Source organism: Glycine max, chromosome 16, assembly GCF_000004515.6.
Source record: "Glycine max cultivar Williams 82 chromosome 16, Glycine_max_v4.0, whole genome shotgun sequence".
Lineage (NCBI taxonomy): Eukaryota > Viridiplantae > Streptophyta > Magnoliopsida > Fabales > Fabaceae > Glycine > Glycine max.
The window spans coordinates 7,180,452-7,203,084 of NC_038252.2; the positions used below are offsets into that span (position 1 = coordinate 7,180,452).

General features: G+C 29.1%; 1 protein-coding gene across 1 annotated transcript; it reads left to right on the forward strand.

Annotated features, from left to right (window-relative positions):
* The first annotated feature begins 16,316 nt into the window (after positions 1-16,316).
* Positions 16,317-22,325, forward strand: LOC100815288 (probable inactive 2-oxoglutarate-dependent dioxygenase AOP2). Its single transcript, XM_003547672.2, has 3 exons — positions 16,317-16,806; positions 18,962-19,283; positions 21,888-22,325. The coding sequence occupies exons 1-3, from the start codon at positions 16,433-16,435 to the stop codon at positions 22,128-22,130; spliced, it is 939 nt and encodes a 312-aa protein (XP_003547720.1). The 5' UTR covers positions 16,317-16,432; the 3' UTR covers positions 22,131-22,325.
* The last annotated feature ends 308 nt before the right edge of the window (positions 22,326-22,633 follow it).

Sequence of the window (22,633 nt, forward strand, 5' to 3'; positions counted from 1 at the left end):
TTAAGTTTTATTAGGAAAATTAGAAATATATTTTGTTTTTTTTTTCCTTTTTCTAAATAGATATCATTATCTTTATCATATTTATAACTCATAAATTAAAAATCTTATTTGTTAATAGAATCTAACATAAAAATATATAGTTGCTTGGATTAGAACTTATCGAAAATACTTTTACAGTTTTCATAGTTATTATATTTATTCTGCTATTAATCTTATCTTATGATGTTAAATATTTGTAATCAAGTTTAAAACAAGATAAAAAAAAACCATACACTTAAGTAGATATTATATTTTTATGTTAATTAATTAGTTTAATAGTTAAAGTAAATCATCTAATAAAATTATTAAAAAATAAAATAAATATAACATTTATCATTGTGAATTCTGTGAAGTATAATATGAATGAGCGAAACTATAATAAAATAATAAAACCCTATTTTACTTGGATTAGCAAAAATTTAATGCCCAACACGGTTCTTTGAATTCCTAAAGTAGTATTAGCAATACATTACACAGATTGCACTTAGATTTAACGCTAGTTATGCACCTCAAAAGAAACACATCACGCAGGTATAAAAAAATTAATTGTGGTTTTGTCAACATAAAACAGCATGGACCAATCAGGTATGGCAAAATTAATTGTGATTTTGTCAATATAAAACAGCATGGACCAATCATATCAATTATGAAGGATTAGGGATGGAAAGAATGAAAAAGAAGAATTATCAGAAACTACAAAAAAGATGAAAAATAAGAAGCAATAATAAACAACAAAAATCAAACCCTAGTCAGCTCAGCTATAAAGTGCTAAACAAAACAAACAAAAGAAGATACTATCGGAGAAGGGGCATAATATTAAATTTTATAATGCAGCAAAGACATCCAAAATTTTTTCTTAAAAACCGATTCATAAGGGGGTGTTTTACCTAGCTATATAAGCACTTATCAAGTTGGTTAAACATCCGATGTTGGACTATTCTCAACACGCCCCCTCGAGGCAGGGCTCGTCACTACAAAGCAAGGGCTGGCGGCACCCACCGGATAAAATATGACTCTGATACCATATTAAATTTTATAGTGCAGCAAATACATGCATCCGAAAAGACCCCTTAAAAACCGGTTCATAAGAGGGTGGTCTACCTAGCTATATAAACACTTATCAAATTTGTTAAACATCCGATGTAGGACTATTCTCAACACATAAGACATCCTTCAATGAAATCCATTTATACTAATTTAAGGGAAGCAAGTTTAAATACGTGGTAAGTCATTAAGAAGAACTGGCTTAGAACTTCCTCAACGCATTCTCACCCCAAAATTAACTGACCTCTTAGCTTTTTGATGAAATATCACACTGAGTCCATCATCAATTATGAGTCACAAGTAATCACATAAATTCAGGGCTTAAGCTCAACCAAACTATGTAAGATTTGTAAATAGTAATGCTCATATGACCAGGTTGCATGGACTATATGGCTAGCTAACACCCATGTAATAACTTAATTAGCCTATAGAATTCTGGAGTTCATACTTCGTAGAAACTTTTAAACCATGAAAGTAGGGATGGATTTTTTTTTTTTGGACATAAAAACGTTGAATTATTTGCTCATGACAAATGAAGAAACATTTATTTATATATAATAAATTAATAAGTTGCCCCGGACAAGGAAAACACAAACTATTACATTCAACTTCTAACATTTCAATTATTCCTTTCTTTATAGTATATATATATATATATATGAAATGGTCTTCAATTCCTTCATAAGATACACACATAGATTGCATGTCTTAAATTAAATATCACAATATGCTTTGATACGACTTGTATATTTTACGGCTTCTTCTGTGAAACGAAAACCAACGTATGCATAATGGTCGAATGGCTTCTAGCGTATTGGATGCTCCTCATGACTAGATCCTCTAATGCCTGTACCATCTTACTATTGTATGAAAATAATCCCAAGAAGTACCTTGTTACCTTTGATTTCATGATCACACAATGTTCACAAGCTCTTATCCTTTCACTACTCTGGACCTAAGTAAGCAAATGAATTAAAGCTATTCAAATTAATCAAAAGTTCAGCAAAATGGAAATATTAATTCCAAGTAAAAAAAAACTCAAAAATAATCTTTTTAATATATTTTTGGCTTAAATATATTTTTAGTCATCAATAAATTAGTTAATTTATTTTTAGATTTCCAATAAAAAAATTGGTGTTGAGTACTCCCTCTAATAAAACAATTTTTAAATTTATTTTTGGTCTTTATTATTTTGTTTTAATATTTCTTCTAATATATTTTTTATTATGTTAAATATATTAAAGTTATCATATATAAAAAAAATATTATAATAAGTAAGATTAATTTATTAGAAATAGTGATAAAAATTAATAGAATCATTTGAATATATTATTATAGCTATGATTTATTTAATTAATTTTTTATTTGATCTAAATATTAATAATATAACTATTATGTTTAAATGGATTAAAATAATGTTTATTTAAGTTTTTTAAAATAATAATATTTAAGCCAATATTTTACTATAAGATTATTGTAGAAGCTAACCATAAATGCATCACCAGTCATGACACAAAACAAAGGTGAGGCATCAACACCAAACCATTCTCCATCTTTCAATTTAACTTCTAGGCCATCTACCCTCTGATGCAATATGGTTATGAAGGTTGAGTCCGTACGAATATTCACTCCCACGCTGCTCTCATCCGTCGCAGGTATCTTATATCTGTAGCTTCGGAAAGCATAAATATTGGTTGACTCGAGGAATGACTCGCATTAATTTCAGCTTGTCCAGGCCATAGCTATCAGATACCATTCTCTGCATGGTTTGGTCTAGTTCTTCTAATAACTTTGTATATATACTCGTTGGCACTTTCACTATCAAGAGTTTCGGTTGCCATGGACCTAATAGATTTTGTCTTTTTTAAGAAGTTACATATAAAAGATATATATATATATATATATATATATATATATATATACCTTCCATAACATAACAACTCCCGTAACAAAAACACACACACAAATGTACAGGACGTTACAGATTTATTGAAGATTTAAATACATTTTTATTACGAATTATTGTAATGTCCAAAATAAATTAATTAATGCAAGACCACCTTAATTTTTATAATTATTCAGTGGTCCAGAAATATTTATTTATTACTGGTGATTGTGTGATGAAGTTGTCATTCAAATAATTTTATTTTTAAGTCTCGAGGATCGTATATTTTTCTTTCTTATATTATTAATCAGCAACTCCCACAAATAGTTTCAATCAGAACATACAAAATTCCCTTCATTGACCAATATCAATGTTTGACATAAGTGGTACTCACCTGTACTTTTTAATGTATTTTTTAACCAAGTGATTCATGATTTCAATTCTAATTAATCTTTAAATATGAAATAAATCATATTAAGAGAAAAAATACTCATCTTAAATACATTCTTAGTTTTCGGAAAAAATTAGTCATCATTTCTAACAGATCCTACTTCATATTAATACCAACAAAATATAATTATTTTCAATCCTTTAAATAACCCTTAAGGATTTTGTATGATCATAACATTATTACTGCACATGATATATATACCGGAACGGGTGCAATTTTTAGCATGGAAGTTGCTTAGATTTCGCAAGATTTATGTATCCTTTGACAGTATGGATAGTATTATCACTCAAAATAATTTTAATTAGCCGATATGATAAATCTGAAAGTTAAGATTGTTGTCGAATTATAATGATAATGATAAGGATAAATAAATTCAAAGTTATTTTGAATTATTTGAATTTATTATCATTAAAAAGTATGATTTGGAAAAATCAGAGTCAACAAGGTATCTTCATTTATTATGGATCCAAAAAACTTGGAACGATCAACTAGGCAGTTAAGGCTAGGATTTCAGTGGAAGATAAGCTTAACTAAGCATGCATTGAAGATAAGAGCAAAAATCAAAGCCAATAAGGCATGGTTAAAGATATGATTAGTCGAATCCTATGTAAACTAGCCGAAATTAATAATTAGACAACCAATTAGTGGCCTAACGTAGTGAAGCACAATCTTAGACAATTATTTCTTATCTTTGTGTATAAATATTTGTTTGAAAAATGTTGGACACACAATCAAACCAATCAATCAATACAGGTATCTTTTCCAGGCTATCTTTCTTTCAATTTACTTGTTTGTTAGAGACACAACCAAACCAATCAATCAGTACACTTGATCTTTTTCGACTATTTTTCTTCCAATTTACTTGCTTTCTTTCTGGCTATTTTCAAATTCATTTATCTTTTAGTCATATACATCTCTAAATTTTGTTACAATTCACTTCTAACCAAGTATTTTCAAAGTAACTTGGAAACCCATTACAATGGAGAGAGAGATTTTCTATCTTAACTCACAAATCGATTGATCATGAATTCAACTTTTAGAATCGTGTTAGAGCAGAAGTTAACCGAAACACATTTGGCTAGCCTTGTTATTTCACGCAACAACAAAATTGGCGTGCTCGATAAGACTAGAGTAGGTGAATTTATCAAACAATTTGATCATAGACTAAGTCGTGCCAGCTTATGCATTTGCGTTCTGGTAAGACAACATGTGAGATGGATCAACAAGCCAAGAACAAGAATGGTTGAAAAAAAGAGGAAAGAACTCATTAGGGATGCCTACTTCCTTGATGACAAGTCTAGTAGCAACAACATTGCCTAATCCTTCAATTGGTAATATGTTTATTGTATCATGTTTGTTGATGCTACTATATACCTAATGAAACATCCGTAGTTACGACCACTTTGTTCATCTGACAATAGATAGACTTGGGAATACATGACATAATGTATCAATTACCTAGGCAACTAGCTGAAATAGTCAAACCTATGGTGCTGAATGAGATGCAACAAACTAAAGAATTGGAAGTGAGAAGGGTGAATGCTAGCGAAAATTATGCTTCTTCAATGCTTATAAATCACGAAGTGCAAATCAGGTAATTAATCTGGATTCTTCTCATTTAAATGGGCCAATTCGGGCAAGATCAACGCCATTGGTCTAGCCGAATATTGCCTTTATGCACTACATGGCAAGCAACTCAGCCGAATATGACCACAACAGGAATGTTTAATATAGTCTACCTGATAGGCAGCCACATGGGGTTTTTCCCTAAACACTTAGTAGCAAGCACGATTCATATGTCTGCCAATGTTAGTAATTTGTTTGTTTCTACCCTTGGGGGGAAAACAAAAGCAAATAATTATGCTAATCGTTTCTTTCCTCCATAGGTAGGACTAGCTAAAATGCCAACAAATACTACTGGCCTGATCGATCTACCTTATGTAGCATCCTTTGTATCACATATGGGAGGTACCTGTTAGGCTATGACTAAGGCATTAATAATGGAGAAGCATCTTATGTGAACAATGATGCAAACTTGGGGGCAAATACTATGGGTCAAATCGGCTATCAATCGTTGAAAACTACCATAACACCTCTGATAGACCTAGAGATGATAGTAGAGACCATGAGGAAGTTTTTCGGCATTCAACTAAAGTCAATAGAGATACCTATGTACAAGAAGTCGTATCCATAATGGGTGGATTGTATGATGCCTTTGTTGAAGGGATACAAGACACCAATTTTATTTTATTTTTACTTTTACTAATGAAGATAGGAAATCGACTATGGATTACATAAGACGATTCAAAGTCTAGAGCGGTGAAGCTAGTCATAATGAGTTTCATAAGTTACAACCATTTCCTTTATCTCTTACATAAGTAGCTTTTACTTGGTACTTGAACTTGCCTTTGAACTCAATACAAAACTAGGTAGACATGGAGAGATGCTTTCATGATATGGGGATCTCATTTAATCTTGCTAGTCAACATTGACGATGAGAGTGGTGAAAGTTATGAAAAGGAAGCTGAAATCATGGCATCCAAAATCCTGCGGAGTAAAACTTACTCACGTCCAACATTAAAGCATGGTGAAATATCAAAGATCAAACTAGAAGTGGGGGTTGAATAATGTGTTAGACAAATGTGATAACTTTTTCTCAAAGTAAAACATTTTCACAAAAAGATTTGTAAAAGGTAGGTTATGACAATTTCGTCTAGTGATAGAAAAATAGTTTTAGTGAAAGATAAATAAGAGTTTTCACAGAGGTTTTTCAAATAAACACTTTGTGACCAAGTGTGTCAAAGTAAACTTAAGAGAATACTAATCAAATAACTTATGAGAGAAAGTTTATGTTGGTTTACTCAAACAAAGCTATGTCTAGTTCTCCTTTACACACTTGAAAAGGGTCCCACTAATCAAAATTGATCACAAACAAGTATTCGATATTGTCACTCTTGGCTACAATAATATTCTTTAGGCCACTACTGGTACACTCTTTGACTCTCTATAAATCTTAGAAATTCCAAGTATTTTTTTACACTAAGTCCATCTTGGCTTTCACAAATAAAAGTTTGAATAAATACAATGATTCAATAATATTCAAAGAGTGGATAAAAACTTAAGCTCGATTACATATAAAATTTGCTATGCAAAGGATGAACTATTTAAGTTAAGAGTATGTCATTTAATGATTTTGACAGAGTTTCTCTTCAAACTTCTTTTGCTTGTTTTCTCAAATATGCTTCATTGTTGAAATCCTGAGCTTGAGTCACCTTTTATAGACTTCAATGAAGGAGTCATTATGGGATCAACGTTGACTCTTGAAATGATCGATGTCTCATAATTGGAGTCTATGCAACGTGCAACGTGACACACTTTGGTTAGAGAGAGAAGAATAAAAGTACAAACAACTGCATGTGCTTCTCTTCCATAACTATAACGACCCTTGAAGAATATTCTTGCTAATTCCTTTTATTTTGTCTTTTCCTTAAATTCAAATGTTAGCATTTCAAATAAAAAAAGGCAAAAACAAAATCGAAAAAGCAATGTTCATGCACTTTCTTTTGTAGCTAACATTGACTATTCGTACTCGTTGGACGCCACTTAAAAACAATATAAAATAAAGTGTGTAAAGGATTAAGTCCATTAGACGCAAACAAAACCAACTCAGTGTTTGAACACTAGTTTTCACAATGAATGGACGTGCGTGCATTAACAACGTATTTGATGCTGAATAGCTTATTAATAAAATTATTTTCCACTTATGGTTGGACTTGTACTTACTAGAGTTGTAGGATATGAATTAAAACCCAGTGTGATCGTTATGTAGTAGGTCATGTTCACTTAACAATAGCTCATAAGACCATAAACAATTTATACCTTTGTAATCATCAAAATCACAAACAAGGTGGATCATCTAGTGGTCAATGGATCATCCAGTCCTAACAATCTCCCATCTCTTATGATGACAAATCATATAAATTTTGATCAACACAATCATGATAAAATAGAATAAGTAATGCATGATCAAAATGATGGAGCGTTGAATGTGTCGTTCAAAATGATCTGATTCTAGAAGGCTTTGAATGTGTCCTTTACCAACCTTTTCCCACTAAACAAGGAACTCTAATTCCTTGGGCGGTTAACTACTTCCACCATTGCTGGGCATTTTTGTTTCTTCTTCAATTTCCTCCTTGCCTCTTCTGGTGTTTCTTCCATTGATGGACGGATACATTGTTGTGTACATGGGACCAACCAATATGGTTGCATCCTTACCAGATTGGGATATGTTGGTCACATTCATGAAGGAGTTTCAAGAGAGACTATATCATCTGAAGGTGGAGCCTTATAGGTCTCTGATGGTGTATGCTGATAATCATACCTCGTTCATTCAGGTGTAGATGCAGAAGTGAATTCTTTGTGGGCGGGCTCTTTGAACACCTCTTCACTGACTTCACACTTCCTTTATATATTTTGTGGATTTGCTGAAGTGAATGTCAAAGGAAACCTATATTCATCAGCCATGGGTGCCTTCATCTTGTAATCAGTCTTGAACTTCTCCAAATTGATGGGTGATGGAGAGATGGATGCTGCTAAGATGGAGAGGATGGTCGAAGCCCCTGTGGAATGATTGGTGCATCTAATGATGTTCCTTCACTACTTTATGATAAGGGAGGAGATGGTGGCATCTAATACAATTCAACTATGTATGCTGCAATACAATTCCACAATTTGAATGATAAGTCAAGCGATTTGGTTGCAAATAGGGGAAATATGTCTCTTGACCTTTTGTGGACTCTTAAGTTGCTAAAGAAAGCACTTGATTCGGGGTGACTCTTAGCAGAAATACAAACAAATTAAAGTAAAGGCTGAATTAATGGAAAGCAATAAAATCGACAAAGAAAACTCGAAAATAGCTAAAAAATAATTGTACTGATTGGTTGTTTTTGGTTAAAGGTTCTTACAAATGTTTCTGAAACAATTATTTATACTATAAATCTAAACCAACTTAATTTAAATCATCTTCGTCCATGATTCATTCATTTTCAACTAATTCGGCAGGTTTACCCGTGTTTCAACTAAGCAACCATGCAGAGCATATCCCACGCTCCCATTTTTTAGGAACCACCTCTTAGATCATGGGGTCTTCACATTTACAACTAACTTCATCTAGAATCCCGTGATTTTAGCTTTAATTCAAACTCTGATGCGATTATCCTCTAAGCATCCTCTTAGTTTTATAAAATTGGTTGAATTATCTTCTATAACGATCATATCTTATCACTTATCTGAAATAACAGCAAACCCTTTTCGGCTAAGCTTCCATCCCGTTTCATTCGAGTAAGTGAAAATATTTCAATTGGTAACAGGTCCAAGATAAGATCTTTTCCACCATTCCACAACAACTACAACACAAGGGCATAAAACGCACATAAACCTCAAGTAAGAACCCAAAACAAGCTTTTTCATATGCTACCATGAGTGATCCACGAGGAAACAAAAATGAAAGCAAAGGGGAGTAAGAAAGGTTCTTACCACACTAAGAACAACAATGAAAGGAAAAAGAAGCTTCTTTTTGCACAAAGAAGAAGTAAAACTCAAGCTCCCAAGAGGATGATGGTTCTCTTAAAAAAAAAAGAAAATAGTAGATAATGATATTTTGATTTAAGTTTCAGATTTTCAAAAGGTTTTTTTAGAATTTTATGACTCTTTCACTTCATTTTCTTCAAACCCACGCTTCACTAAGCTCTACCCATTTTTCATTACTCAAGGCCCACTCACTTAGGCCCAAATACTTTAAAAACCAACTAATCACACATAAAACATGATTTAAATATTAAAAAAACATGATTTAAGTATAAACATAAATATGAGCATGGATATAAACACCAAAAACCATCACCAAATAAACAATTAAATTAATTAATTATGACAATTAAATTATTCTTGCAATCCAATTAAAATCACCTAATTAGACATTACGAAAAACATAATGTAATACATTTAATTGTAATATATTTTTATATTTAAAAGTTTTTTTAGATTATCATATTATTGGTGCAAATTGGATAAACTTATATATATATATATATATATATATATATATATATATATATATATATATATATATATATATATATATATATATATCAATAAATATTAATTATTAGAATGTAATTAATTTTTGTTAGCAGAGAAAATTAAATTCACAATATTTTCCTTCGATTCTTCTCTCTTAATTATTCAACTCACCTTATATCTCCTTTGGATAAACTTACATTAGTAGTAACATTTTGGAAATTATAAATTTTATCAATTATAATGGTTGAATTATATTAATTATTGACAATTTTGGTTTTGATCCTCCATTTGTTCTTTTTAGTATCTCAACTTCAATTTGGAGACTAATTAAGAAGACACAAAATCTGTTCTTATAGTCCTTCAAACACACTTCTGAGGACTAAAAAAGTAATTTAAAAATTTGAAAACTAAAAAAAATAACTGGGGAACTAAAACCAAAATGTCAAACATTTAAGGAATTACATATAACATATATAAACCTCAATTATATTATACATTATTGCTATAAATGGGTGTCAAATTTTGTATAATTACATATTTGTAAATATTTACTTATATTTTCAATTATATATTTTATATTAAAATAAATTGATACTATAAATATTAAATTAAAATTTATTTAATTACTCTCGTAACTTCATGAAACTCACAATATAATGTTGAAGTTATAAAATTAATTATTTTTTATTCATAAAAGTTACTAAAATAGAAATTTATCAAGATTTACGTCCGTGTTCAATGATTCTTGTAATTATTTCAATTGTCGTCAATTGGAATAACTATTATAGTTTTTCATCAATTTGCAGAGAAATTATTCGTGTTATAATTTTTCAATTTCGATTAACTATTCCCATCATATAATTTTATATTTTGTACCTCGTTGAATATATTCATCATTATCTTTATCCATTTTGGTTTCATTTTCTGGTTCCAGTTTTTTAATATATTAGAATTACATAGCCAAATGTGTCCCCGACAGCATGATATCACTGATTAATCAACCACTAGGACCACTATTGTTTTAGTCATTCGTCTTTATGAAGAAAATCTTTGTTTCATTTCAAATATTTGAATTTTATATGTACCCAAAAAAACTCTAGTATGTACCCCCCCAAAAAAAATTGATTTGATTGCCATGAAGCTGCCAAATGCTAATATATTTTAAATTTTAATATCCAATGCATCACTTAATTCGTCTGACCTGTGTGCTCATTAATGTGTCCCCCATACAGCGTGATATTACTAATTAATCAACTGCTAGGACCACTCTCGTTTTAGTCATTCATATTTTCCAATAAAATCTTTATTTTATTTCTAATATTTGAATTTAATCACAATGAAGCTGCCAAATGCTAGCTATTTCATTTTAAATTTTATTATCCAATGCATTGGTTGATTGTCTAACCAGTGTGCTGATTGCATTGGTTCTTTATTTCTTGGTCATATACGGGAAACCTAGCTATAACAAAACCATCCACTTTTTCATTTAACAGAATTAATTCATGTAAAATTTATCTGGGGAATTAATAGAAACTTTATACAGTTTGAAGTAAAAAGACACGACCAACACGAAATGATGGAGCAAATTATTATCTTGCCGTGGAGTTGGGTTTCGTGTAACAGTGGTAGTGTAACGTATCCAGTCTCACTTATTATGAAAATGGATTCCGTCATGCAGTTGTTTGAAATACTGAATCAATGAATTAGAAGTCAAATGTAAATCACTTACATAATATATATATATATATATATATATATATATATATATATATTAAAAAAATAAATTATATAGTATAGCTAATAAAATATGATTAATTTATAATTTATATTCTAATATTATATAATTATTTATTACTATAAATTATTTTGTTGGATGTTATTATTAAATTATTAAAGAAGTTTTTGTTATTTTCTATGACTAAGTAAAAAAGTTGTCCAATGGTTATGAGTAAGTCTAATATAAATATATAAAATATATAAATATTAAATCATATTAAAATTAAGATAATAATTATTAATTATTATATATTGTTATCATGATTAAAATAATAGTATAGGAGCATATTATAGGCTATTCAATAGTATGTTTTAGAAATTATAAAAAAATTAAATTAATTGACAGGATCAAACCGAGCTAATGTGGTTCAGGTCACCAATTTTTATTAAATCCAAATTGATCAAATTGGATTGATCCAAATTGACTGCATTTCAAGTATGATAGCTTGACCAAATCGATTAGACCAACGATTTCCAATTGAATCGGTCCAACCGACTTGTTGGATTTGGTTTTCACAACTATACACTCTCATGTTGTATGATTGTCAAAATTCTCTATTCAAGATTCTAACTACATGTTTTCTGTCATGAGACGGAGAGTTGTTGTTAGTTGCGGTAATTGCGTCGAGTTGGTGGGTACACATCATTCGCAATGAATTTTTATAGCATGATAGCAAGAATATTGCTGTTAAAAATATAGCTAAGGAATATTTTATACGTACCAAAAAAATGTATGGGGCTTTTCTTTTGAGGACGTGCATAATTTCATATGATGTACTTGTTTTGGGTTGGACAGTGGCACATCTTGTGCTTCTATTCATGCCATTATTTAAAGATATAATGTTTTGATTTTTTTTAAAAAAACTTACATCCAAATTCGCTTGATATATTGTCTTACTATATGTGTACCCGATGCCATATTCATGGTTTTGTCATAAAAGAAAAATTCTCCGAATACAAGCAAAGACTAATATGTAGACAAATGTATTTCGTTGTCTCATAAAGTAAGCCATGATGTCACAGATTTATTGATGATTTAAATACGTTTTTATTATGAATTATTGTAATGTCCAAAATAAAATTATATATTAATGCATGACCATCTTAATTTGTATAATTATTCAGTGGTCCAGGAATATTTATTTTGGTGATCGTGTGATGAAGTTGCCATCCAAATAATTTCATTGTTGCATCTCGAGGATCATATATTTTTCTTTTTAATATCATTAATCAGCAACTCCCACAAATAGTTTCAATAAGAACATACAAAAGTTCCCTTCATCCTCTCCATATCCTGGCAACCAATCTTCTCATTGTTTTATACCAGATAGCATGACGAATCAGTGTAAAATATAATTATGTTTCACACCATTAAATAGTCCTTAAAGATTTTGTTATGATCATATCATTAATTTTAATTTTTGACAGATATAAATTTTATGTTATCTATATTTATGAATAATTCAATATGGAACATAATATTTTTGAGTTAAAAATTAAAATAACTTTTTTAAAAGTAAGGTTGATCTTTCAATCTACTTGTTTGAATATGGTTGAGTACCTTTAATAGAGTCTTCTCTTATAATAATCACATATTTTTTTCCACAAATTCAATTCAAAATCTTATTTAAAGGATTTGAGTCTGATTTCACTTGGCTATATATTGAAAAATATTTATTTAGTATAAACTTTGATTATATAAAATATACATCTATCCTATGCATTATACATACTAAAATGCTAACTACCATAAATGACGAAAATTTAAAACTTATGAACTCCTGGACAATGAAGATCAATGGAAATTACTCAGAAAGGGACAAGAAACTGATACCTTCTTTATACATAGAAATACTTATTTCATAAATGGGAAATGATGAGGATTTTTTTAAAAGATAAATATGAGAAATGAGGATGAAGATTAATTATAATAATTGCCCAGTGCGTACTCACTAATTTAACATTTATGTTTTCCATTTAAAATTAAGCTATTGAAAATATTATAATTTTTGTACTTTTTTTTATCAAGACAAAATTTTTACTTTGAGATCGATCGGATAAGAATTTGTATTATTTTATAGTATTTTATAGGATATATAATCATATTTTTTTTTCTGAAAGTGTGGTGGAGTGATAAAACAGTAAGACTAATTTATAAATTTAATGGTAACACTAATTTCTGAAAGTGTGATAAATTAGTCTTATAATTAAATTTGTAAGACTATTTTGTTAAGCTATAATATTCAATGATTGATTTGATAATAAGTTATATTTTTTGAGGACTAATTTAACATTAAGTTATAAAATTTAAGGATCAATTTGTTATTAAATTATATGTAGAACTAATTTGTTACACTTATTAATTATTGCACATTCAAGGATTATATTTGAATTTTTTTTATCTTTTAAGGACTAATTTATCCATGTCTCACACTTTTGAGGAAGAATTTGCAGTGATATAATTTTTTAAAAAATATATACTATTCTTGTATTAACTATTTATGAAAAATAATTATTTCAAATCATATAACTGATTTCAAATAATTATTATAAAATTAATTTTTTATTTATGTGACAATTCAAGATTTATGTATAGTGCCTTTATAGAATTGGAAACAAAATATTTTATAAAAAATGTTACAAATTATTTCACTGCAATTTATAACGCATCTTCAATGTGATTTTTAATCAAATATATTTATTTTTTATTCTCTAATTACATAATCATTATTGTTATCATTATTGGCATTGTCACACTTATGTGTCTGGATTTCTATTACACTATATTATTTTTATATTTATCATTTTTTAATTAATGTGTATATTAATTTTAGTTCAATATAATTTCTGAATACATGTTGATTTATGCGAATTTTCCTACTTCTTATATTATTTTTTATGCATTGCATGTAGTCTATTGTATTTTAGTAGTATTAAAAAAATACCTAAGTTTAATAATTAGTAAAATAAAGAGTTACTTTAATTTTTATTAAAAAAAAGTTATATAAAATAACATGAAGAAGAAGAGCATAAGGTAAAAAAAAGAAATTATAAAATACAAGAGTTTTTTTCTATGTGCTTGCGTGACAACTTCTTTGTTCTCTCTTGAGAGTTTTTTTTTTCAATCTGTTTGTTTTCTAAAGCTCATAAACTATCAATTAATCTACTCATTGCTTGTTTGATATATCTATTCAATCCAAGCATAATTGTAACATTTGTAGAAGAAAAAAAATAAAAACATATATATAAGAGTGAGTACTCAATTATGGAGATAAGAATGATTACTCAAATTTATTCATCTGCCTCTTTTCTAAATCAAATACATATATGCACCCATACTGAAATTATGTAAAATAAATAAATAAGATGCTAATAAAGAAAATTGATAAACAAAGATGGGGCAAAAAGAGTTATAATGAATCAATGGAGGGAGTTATTACTTTTTTTTTCTAATGCAAGTGGAGAGTAAAGAAAATAATTAGTTTGAAATTGATACCTTGAATGATTTGGAGTCCCACACAAATGTCCTGAAATGAACATGTTTTCTCTCATGAATTGAAGCAACTAATTTTGCACGGAAGAGAGAAAAATTAATTGTTACACATAGGAGATCTCAAAGCAATTGGTCAATGAATATATTTTATTTAATTAATAAGCACTCACACAACATTATTAAATTGATACCTTCAATAATTTGGAATCACATATAATTATTGAAAGCACATGTGTCCTTCAACAAATTAAAAATAATTTCCTTAAATGAGTTAAATTTTAACGGAATGCATTATATAATTGAGAAAGAAAACACACTCGTGATGAGAGTAATTTATTTGTGTGTATTATTATCTTAATTCTAGGTGAATGGAAATTTATTGGACGAATTAAGTCATCAAAATTAAGTTTGGATATTGTGAATACCACTATTTGAGTAATTTTAAAAAATGTTTTCAAAATAAAAAATAAAAAAAAACAGAAAGAGAGAGAAAAAAAAAATTAAAAATAAGACAGTTATGAAGCATGACAATGTAAATGTCGCAACAGTAAAATAGTAAGCAAGGAAGTTATCAAGTTTCACTATAAAATCTTTGATTTGGAAAACTGAAAAAATCTGACAAAAAGTGATCATGTTGCTAACGGTGACATAGGTGTAGAAAAATAGGAGGAGTAGAGTTGATAAATTATTGTTAGAATAATGGGTGAGAAGGTTCAAAAATTGTTGACGGTTGCACTTCTTGCGGAATAGAAATAAAAGAGGATTCATTAATACGTATATAACATTTAATATTATTAAGGGTAAAATGATCTTAGAAATTAGTGTAAATAATATTCTTTTTATATGTTGGTATAGAGTGTTATTATCATGATTACTAGTTGAAAAGGAGGCACTTCCTTCCTCTATCTTTATTTAAAAAAAACAGTTAAAAAAATAGTGGTAGTAGTTTTTTTAAAAGAAGTGACAACAATTACATATCTTAAAAGATTTATGAAGAAAATAAAAACATTCATATATATATATATATATATATATATATATATATATATATATATATATAAGAATAATTTAAGAATAAGAAATCTGTATACTAAAAGTGTAATTACTATTATTAATAGTTATAAATTCTTCTTCTTATTATTATTGGTTAGATAGACCACTACTTTAGTATCAATTCTTAAAGGTGGATGGATGTTAAGGACATAGAGGTAAGGTAATTTTTGAGAAAGAAAGGATCACACGATTTTTGAAATTTTAAATAGATTTAAATATATTTTTAGTCTATATAATTTAGTATTTTTTTATTGTTGTTTTTCTAAGTTTTTTTTTTAATTCTTGTAAAATATGATTGTTTTATTTTTTTATTTTAAAGTGTTTTAAATTGTTTTTTTTTTCATTGATAAAAACATTTTTTTTACTATTTAAAACATTATCTAAGCCACAATAAGAACAAATACATTTTACAAAAATTAAAATTAAAAAAAAAATACAGAATGAAAATGAAAAAAATATTAAATTATGATACCAAAAATGTATTTAAGCGGATAAATGTTAAACTTGCATTTACATGTGTCACAAGCATTGAATTTTGCAGTGATAACTTGCATCATATCAAAATCTTTGGGCAAGATAGGGAGCTTAATTAAAGTCCTAATTAAGGATCATGGAATCCCAAACACAGTCTGAGCTACCAGTTGTAGACTTCACCAACAAAAATCTGAAACCGGGTACTGATGCATGGGTTTCAGCTTCTCAAGTAGTGCGTGGTGCACTTGAGGATCATGGTGGTTTCTTGGCACTCTATGATAAGGTCAGTTTGGAGACATACGACTCTGTTTATTCTGAAATGATGAATTTTTTTGACCTCTCAATAGAAACAAAACGGAGGAAAACCACTGAAAAGCCTATATTCAGCTATTCTGGGCAACGACCTGGGATTCCTTTATATGAATCTGTGGGTATCATGAACCCACTCAGCTTTCAGGATTGCCAGAAATACACACACGTTATGTGGCCCCAAGAAAATCATCATTTCTGGTAATTAATTAACTACTAGTTTGTTTGATTTGATTCATTAGTTCATTTTTTGATTTGGTGATCACCCTAATTAATTAGGATCTTAGATTTTTCGATGGTAATTAAAATATTTTCACAAATTTTGATCCTATGGACCGATTGAGTATTCACAAGTTAATTTCGCACCTTATATCTATCAAGTTTCGAAAAATATTTTTATGACAATATCATAGTGCCTTAAATATTCTGCAACACCTTGTTGGGGCTTCTATTATTTGGCTATTTTCACTCAGGTGCTTGCTATATACTATATAGTAGTGCAAACGTTGCAGCAAAGGAGGCGTTTACGCTCACTACCTTTGTTTTTAACGAGTTCTCTAATTTTCTGTAAAGAGCAACAAACAGGCTCTAATTTGTTTCCAAATCCTGAAAATTAATTTCATTTAGTTTAAATATTTTTTTTACCTTGAAACTTTGATTATGCCTTTTAGTTTTACTTTTTTTTTGGGTCACATACTACATATATATCTCAATCTATTATATCAAAAATTAATATCGTTTACAGTGCACGACTATTATTAACTTAAAGGAAATTTTATACATGATAAGAATGGTATATAATTTCTCTCCCTAAATAAATTGTTTTTACTTACGCAACCAAACTTTACATCACTATTACACCGATCCTTTGAGTTGCTTTTTAGTTTTACTTCCTATAAGAAATTAATTTATTTTTACATCCTCAATAAATTAAAAATCATAATAAATATGACTGGTAAGGTAATAGTTATTATAAAAATCGATATTCTTTTTACCATGTTAGTTTGTGATTATGGTTTTGTGACTGATTCTTAGGAATTGGAAAATGTATTCTTGTGTGGGGGAAGCAGAATATTCTGCTATGCGGGTTTTGGTTATGTGCAGGATTCTGATGCCTTTTTATCTCAGCTAAGGGGTTAGTTTATATTTATACCGGATGAGGTGTTAATATAGATTAATCGAGTTGCTGGATGTTGGGCCTGTTTTCTGTATTTGAGGTACCTCTAGTACCATTAAGTCCCTTATATATAAATTGTCTTCAATGATAGAAAAAAATTGTGATTTCATCACATTAAAAAATCTCTTTACACCACCATTAGTACCTAAACTATTCTCAACTAAAATATGTTATATTTTCGGGACAAATAATGTACGTGAGCCATTCGGTTTCCATCCTAATCATAAACATTGATAATTTTCAAGAATGTTTTTATTCTTGAAAATATAATTGTACCTATTAAAATTCGGAGTTGATACACATTAGGATAGACGTGGTTAATGTGGACTCCTGAACTTTGTAGTCGGACTGAAAGTGACCTCGAAGGTAAGAGGGAGAACTTATAAAACAAATAACTCTAATGCTACGTAGGTTAGGAGAGTATAAGTAAATATGAAAAAAATACGAGAGAACTTAATATTTATAGAGTGAAGAGGGAGCTGTATGTCCTTGTTTGTTGGGCTATTATGTACCAACCTTGCAGATAATGACTAACTAGTAGATAATAGCTAACACATAATTATAAAATTAATGTGTAATTGGTAAACAATGGAATATATGACAAGAGACAAAGAAGTTGTAATATATTCGAATAATTAAGTGGTTAGAGATAACATATCCATTGAGAGTCCAACAGCTAAGAGCTAGACACCCGTACTCCTGTACCAAACCTGACATCAAGGATTGATGTGTGTAATGGAATACCGCGTAATTTGTCACATGTATTTTATGGACCCTGTATAATGTAATAATATTTTTTGTTTTAACCATTATAAATTTTATTTATTTTTAATCTTTAAGATTAATAAAAATCGACCATATACTTTAAGTTTTTTATAAAAGACTAAAATATATTACTTTTGTAAAAGTTGATTAAAAATAAAAAATAACTAAAATCAGGCGCACATACACCGGCACATATAAGAAAACAATATAACATTGGCAGTATAAAAATTATTTACATTGTCTTACAATTGTAATTTGACCTATATGGTTAGTTTGTTTGCTTTAAATTATAGCCTCTTTAAAAGTTATATTTAATAGGATTTTTAATTATTTTACAATATAAATAATTCCACGCTAGTAACTTCAAATATATGTTTAACCTTGATTCATGTTTTTTCTTCTTCTGTTGAACAGTGAAAGTGTCAATTCCTATGCAAAACAACTAGTGGAATTGGATCATATTGTAAAGAGAATGGTGTTTGAGAGCTATGGACTCGAGACAAAGAAATTTGAGACTTTACTTGAATCAACTGAGTATGTGCTTCGAGGCTACAAATACAGAATTCCCCGAGAGGGTGAGAGCAATTTGGGAGTTGCTCCTCATTGTGACACAGCTTTCCTAACTATATTGAATCAGAAGGTAGAAGGCTTGGGGGTCAAATTGAAGGATGGGAAATGGTTAGAGGTCGGTGCTTCACCCTCGCTATATTTGGTAATGGGCGGCGATGCATTGATGGTGAGTCACTTTTGTTGAATATTTTGATGATCTCAAAAAATTTATGTTTAATAACATATTTTTGTTAATTTTTAATTTTTTTATTTCTTTTTTATCTCCTGAAAAACTCATATGATTATTTGATAAATAAGTTTTTTTTTATAATTTTTAATATTTTTGAAACGTTAATCGAAATAGTATTTTTTAAAATGTTTTTAATTTTTTATATTCTTTTTTTTTATCCTTAATTAATATATTTATCAAATTATCATTTTTAAATAAATAATGATTTTATTGTTTTTCACTTATTTTATACTTTTTCAGTAGGACTATGCAAAAAAATTCAAATATATAAAACCAATCCATATCCAATCCAATCTAATCCGCTTTAAATTCATTTAAATGGTTTGGATTTTAAATCCAATCCAATCAATTGGATATGAATTAGATATTTGTTTGAATTTTTAAATCTAATACAATTTTTGAGATGATGACGATTAGATTTTTTTGGCCAACTTCGATAGGAACTATTTTTTTGTCGATCTCGTCGAAAGTTATTTTGGACAATGTGAACTGATGATGTTTTTAAACCATCATCGGTTGAGAATATTTTTTGGTTAATGTGGGTAAGGGTTCTTTCGACCAATATTGGTTGAGAATATTTTTTGGCCGATGTCATCCAAAGTTTTTCTGGCCAACATCAGTCGAGATTATCTTTTTGTCGACGCCAATTAGGTTTTTTTTTTGCGATGTCTGTCGAGATTATTTGTTGGTTGACGTTAGGTAGGTTTTTTGACTGACATCGGCCAGAATTTTTTTGGTCGATGTCAGACAAGACTTTTTTTGTTGACGTATGCTAAGATTTTTTTGGCCGATATTGACCGAAAAACATCATTGACTGACATTGGTAAAAAAAACCTAGCTATCGTCGACTAAAATATTCCCCCAATTGACGTCGACCAAAAAAATCCTAGTTGATGTCAACAAAAAATATCCCTAGCCAATGCTTGCCAAAAGAAATAGTCACGATTGATGTTGGCCAACAAACCCTAGCTGACGCCAACAAAAAAATAGTTTCAACTAACGTCAGCAAAAAAATCTAGCCAACGTCAACCAAAATATAATATCGGCTAATGTTGGCCAAAAAATATCAATGACCGTCATCAGCCAAAAAAACCTTACCGATGTCGACAAAAAAAAATCCTATCCAACGTTGACAAAAAACCAGTCACAGTCAACGCTGATCGAAAACTCCTAGTCGATGTCGACCAAAAAATATTATTGACCGATATTGACTAAAAACCCTAGCCGATCTCAACCATAAAATAACCCTACCTAAGATTGACCCAAAACATCCTTGATCGATGTCAACCCAAAATGCATTGACTAACGTTAGCCGAAAAAAAGTCTTGGTTGATATCGGTTTAAAAATGTCTGGGCCAATGTCATCCCAAATTGCCCTAATTGAGATAGACTGAAAATACCCTAACCAAGATCGGTCGAAAATAGTATTGACCAAGGTCGGTTGAAAATAACTCTTAAATGAATAGATGCTAAGTTTTCACTTTTTAGCGTTTAATTACTAAAATTTGTAAAAAAGAATCCTTATAACATTTAAGTGGATATAAATTAGATATGACCAAATCTATATCCACTTAAATGAATTATATCCTGAATCCAATTTGTTTTTTTTTAAATATGGATATAGATTTAAAATTCAATCCATTTAAGTTAATATGAATTGGATATGGATTAGATTCTTAAAAATTTAATTCATGTCCACTCCTACTTTTTAATTACTTCACCAAATAATTTTATTTTACATCAAATACACAGAGTGATGTAAAATAAATAGTGTTTTGAGTCAATTCCATCTTTTAAACACAAATGATAATTCAATCTAATAATAATAAATCAAGTGCCTAAAATGCTAAAGTTGAAGGTACGAAAAAAAATAATTAAGGTTAGCGGAATGCAAAGCCTGACGCTTCTGAAAATAATTACTTTGAAGAAATAATTAGTCTTGTAGGCAACTCATGTATGAAACTTGAGTAAGTGGTTGTATTTAGTAAAGACTTCTCCATATAGCAGATATAGCTCATTTGCACAAGTGACAAAAATGAAAATAGATAATACTAAAATGAAAATGAGATACATACAATTTTCAATAATGCTTTCCATTTCAATTTTTATACTAAGCTAAGGTAAAAAAAAATTAAAATTTTAAAAGTAATTTAAATACTTTTTTGTTTTAAAAAATATACAAAAATTTTACTTTTAGTTATCATAATATTTTTAATGATCTTTGCAGTATTCAAACCTTTTTTTTTTCTTTCATTACAAAATTACTTACATGACAATGTTGCATTGAGCCACATAAATATTTTTGTGATATAGACTGATAAGAGAACCAAGAATGGAAATTTTAAATTTACAAAGATAATAAAAAAATGTAGGAAGACTAAAAACAAAATCAAATATATTTACCAACATCAAAAATATATTTAAGCCTCAAAGTTTTCGATCCTGATAGTTCTATATTATGTTTTAATATCTCATATAAAATTTTGAATATGTTATACTCTCTTTCCTTAAAAATGCTTAAATTAAAACCTTGTGGCACAGGTTTGGAGTAATGACAGGATACCCGCTTGTGAACATAGAGTTTTAATGAACTCAAAGATAGACAGATACTCCATGGGACTACTTTCATATGCTGCTAAGATAATGGAACCACAAGAGGAGTTAGTTGATGAGGAATATCCTCTACGTTATAAACCATTTGATCATTATGGATATCTTCGTTTCTTTCTCACTGAAGAGGCCATAAAATCTGATTCCAGGATCAAAGCATATTGTGGTATTTGAAACACATATTGTGGTGTGAATTTAGTGTCATGTTCTAAGGGTGTAAAAAGTTGAAAAAGTTGCATTTGCTGATTGCCTTATGTGGTGTCATATATATATATATATGTGTGTGTGTGTGTGTGGTTATTGCCTTATGTGTGTGTGTGTTTTGCCTCAATGTTAATGGTAAAGGTTACAGCTTATTTTGTGGATGAATATTTGCTGAGTTTGTTATATTCTGTAGATGAAATGGACATAAAATGTTTTTTTTTTTTTATGAATAGCAAGAAAATAACTTGCTCTAAATGTTTATATATACAAACATATGAGACAAATTGAATTGAAAACGGTAATTGATATCTCTGTTCATCCGCACAAAATTTTAAGAAGGTTATCTCTTATCTGTCGATGACTTGTGTTGATTAAGGAAAGAGTTGTAATCCCTAAGAAGGAAAGTTTTAGGGAGAAAACTTTAGAGGAAATCATAAAGGGAAGTTCACCACACATCCAGGAATAATTAAGAT

Excerpts from the sequence above, each read along its gene's own strand:
- LOC100815288 (XM_003547672.2), top strand. The coding sequence starts at position 16,433 with ATGGAATCCCAAACACAGTCTGAGCTACCAGTTGTAGACTTCACCAAC. Across the intron at positions 16,807-18,961 it reads CAAGAAAATCATCATTTCTG|TGAAAGTGTCAATTCCTATG; the intron begins GTAATTAATTAA and ends TCTGTTGAACAG. Across the intron at positions 19,284-21,887 it reads TGGGCGGCGATGCATTGATG|GTTTGGAGTAATGACAGGAT; the intron begins GTGAGTCACTTT and ends CTTGTGGCACAG.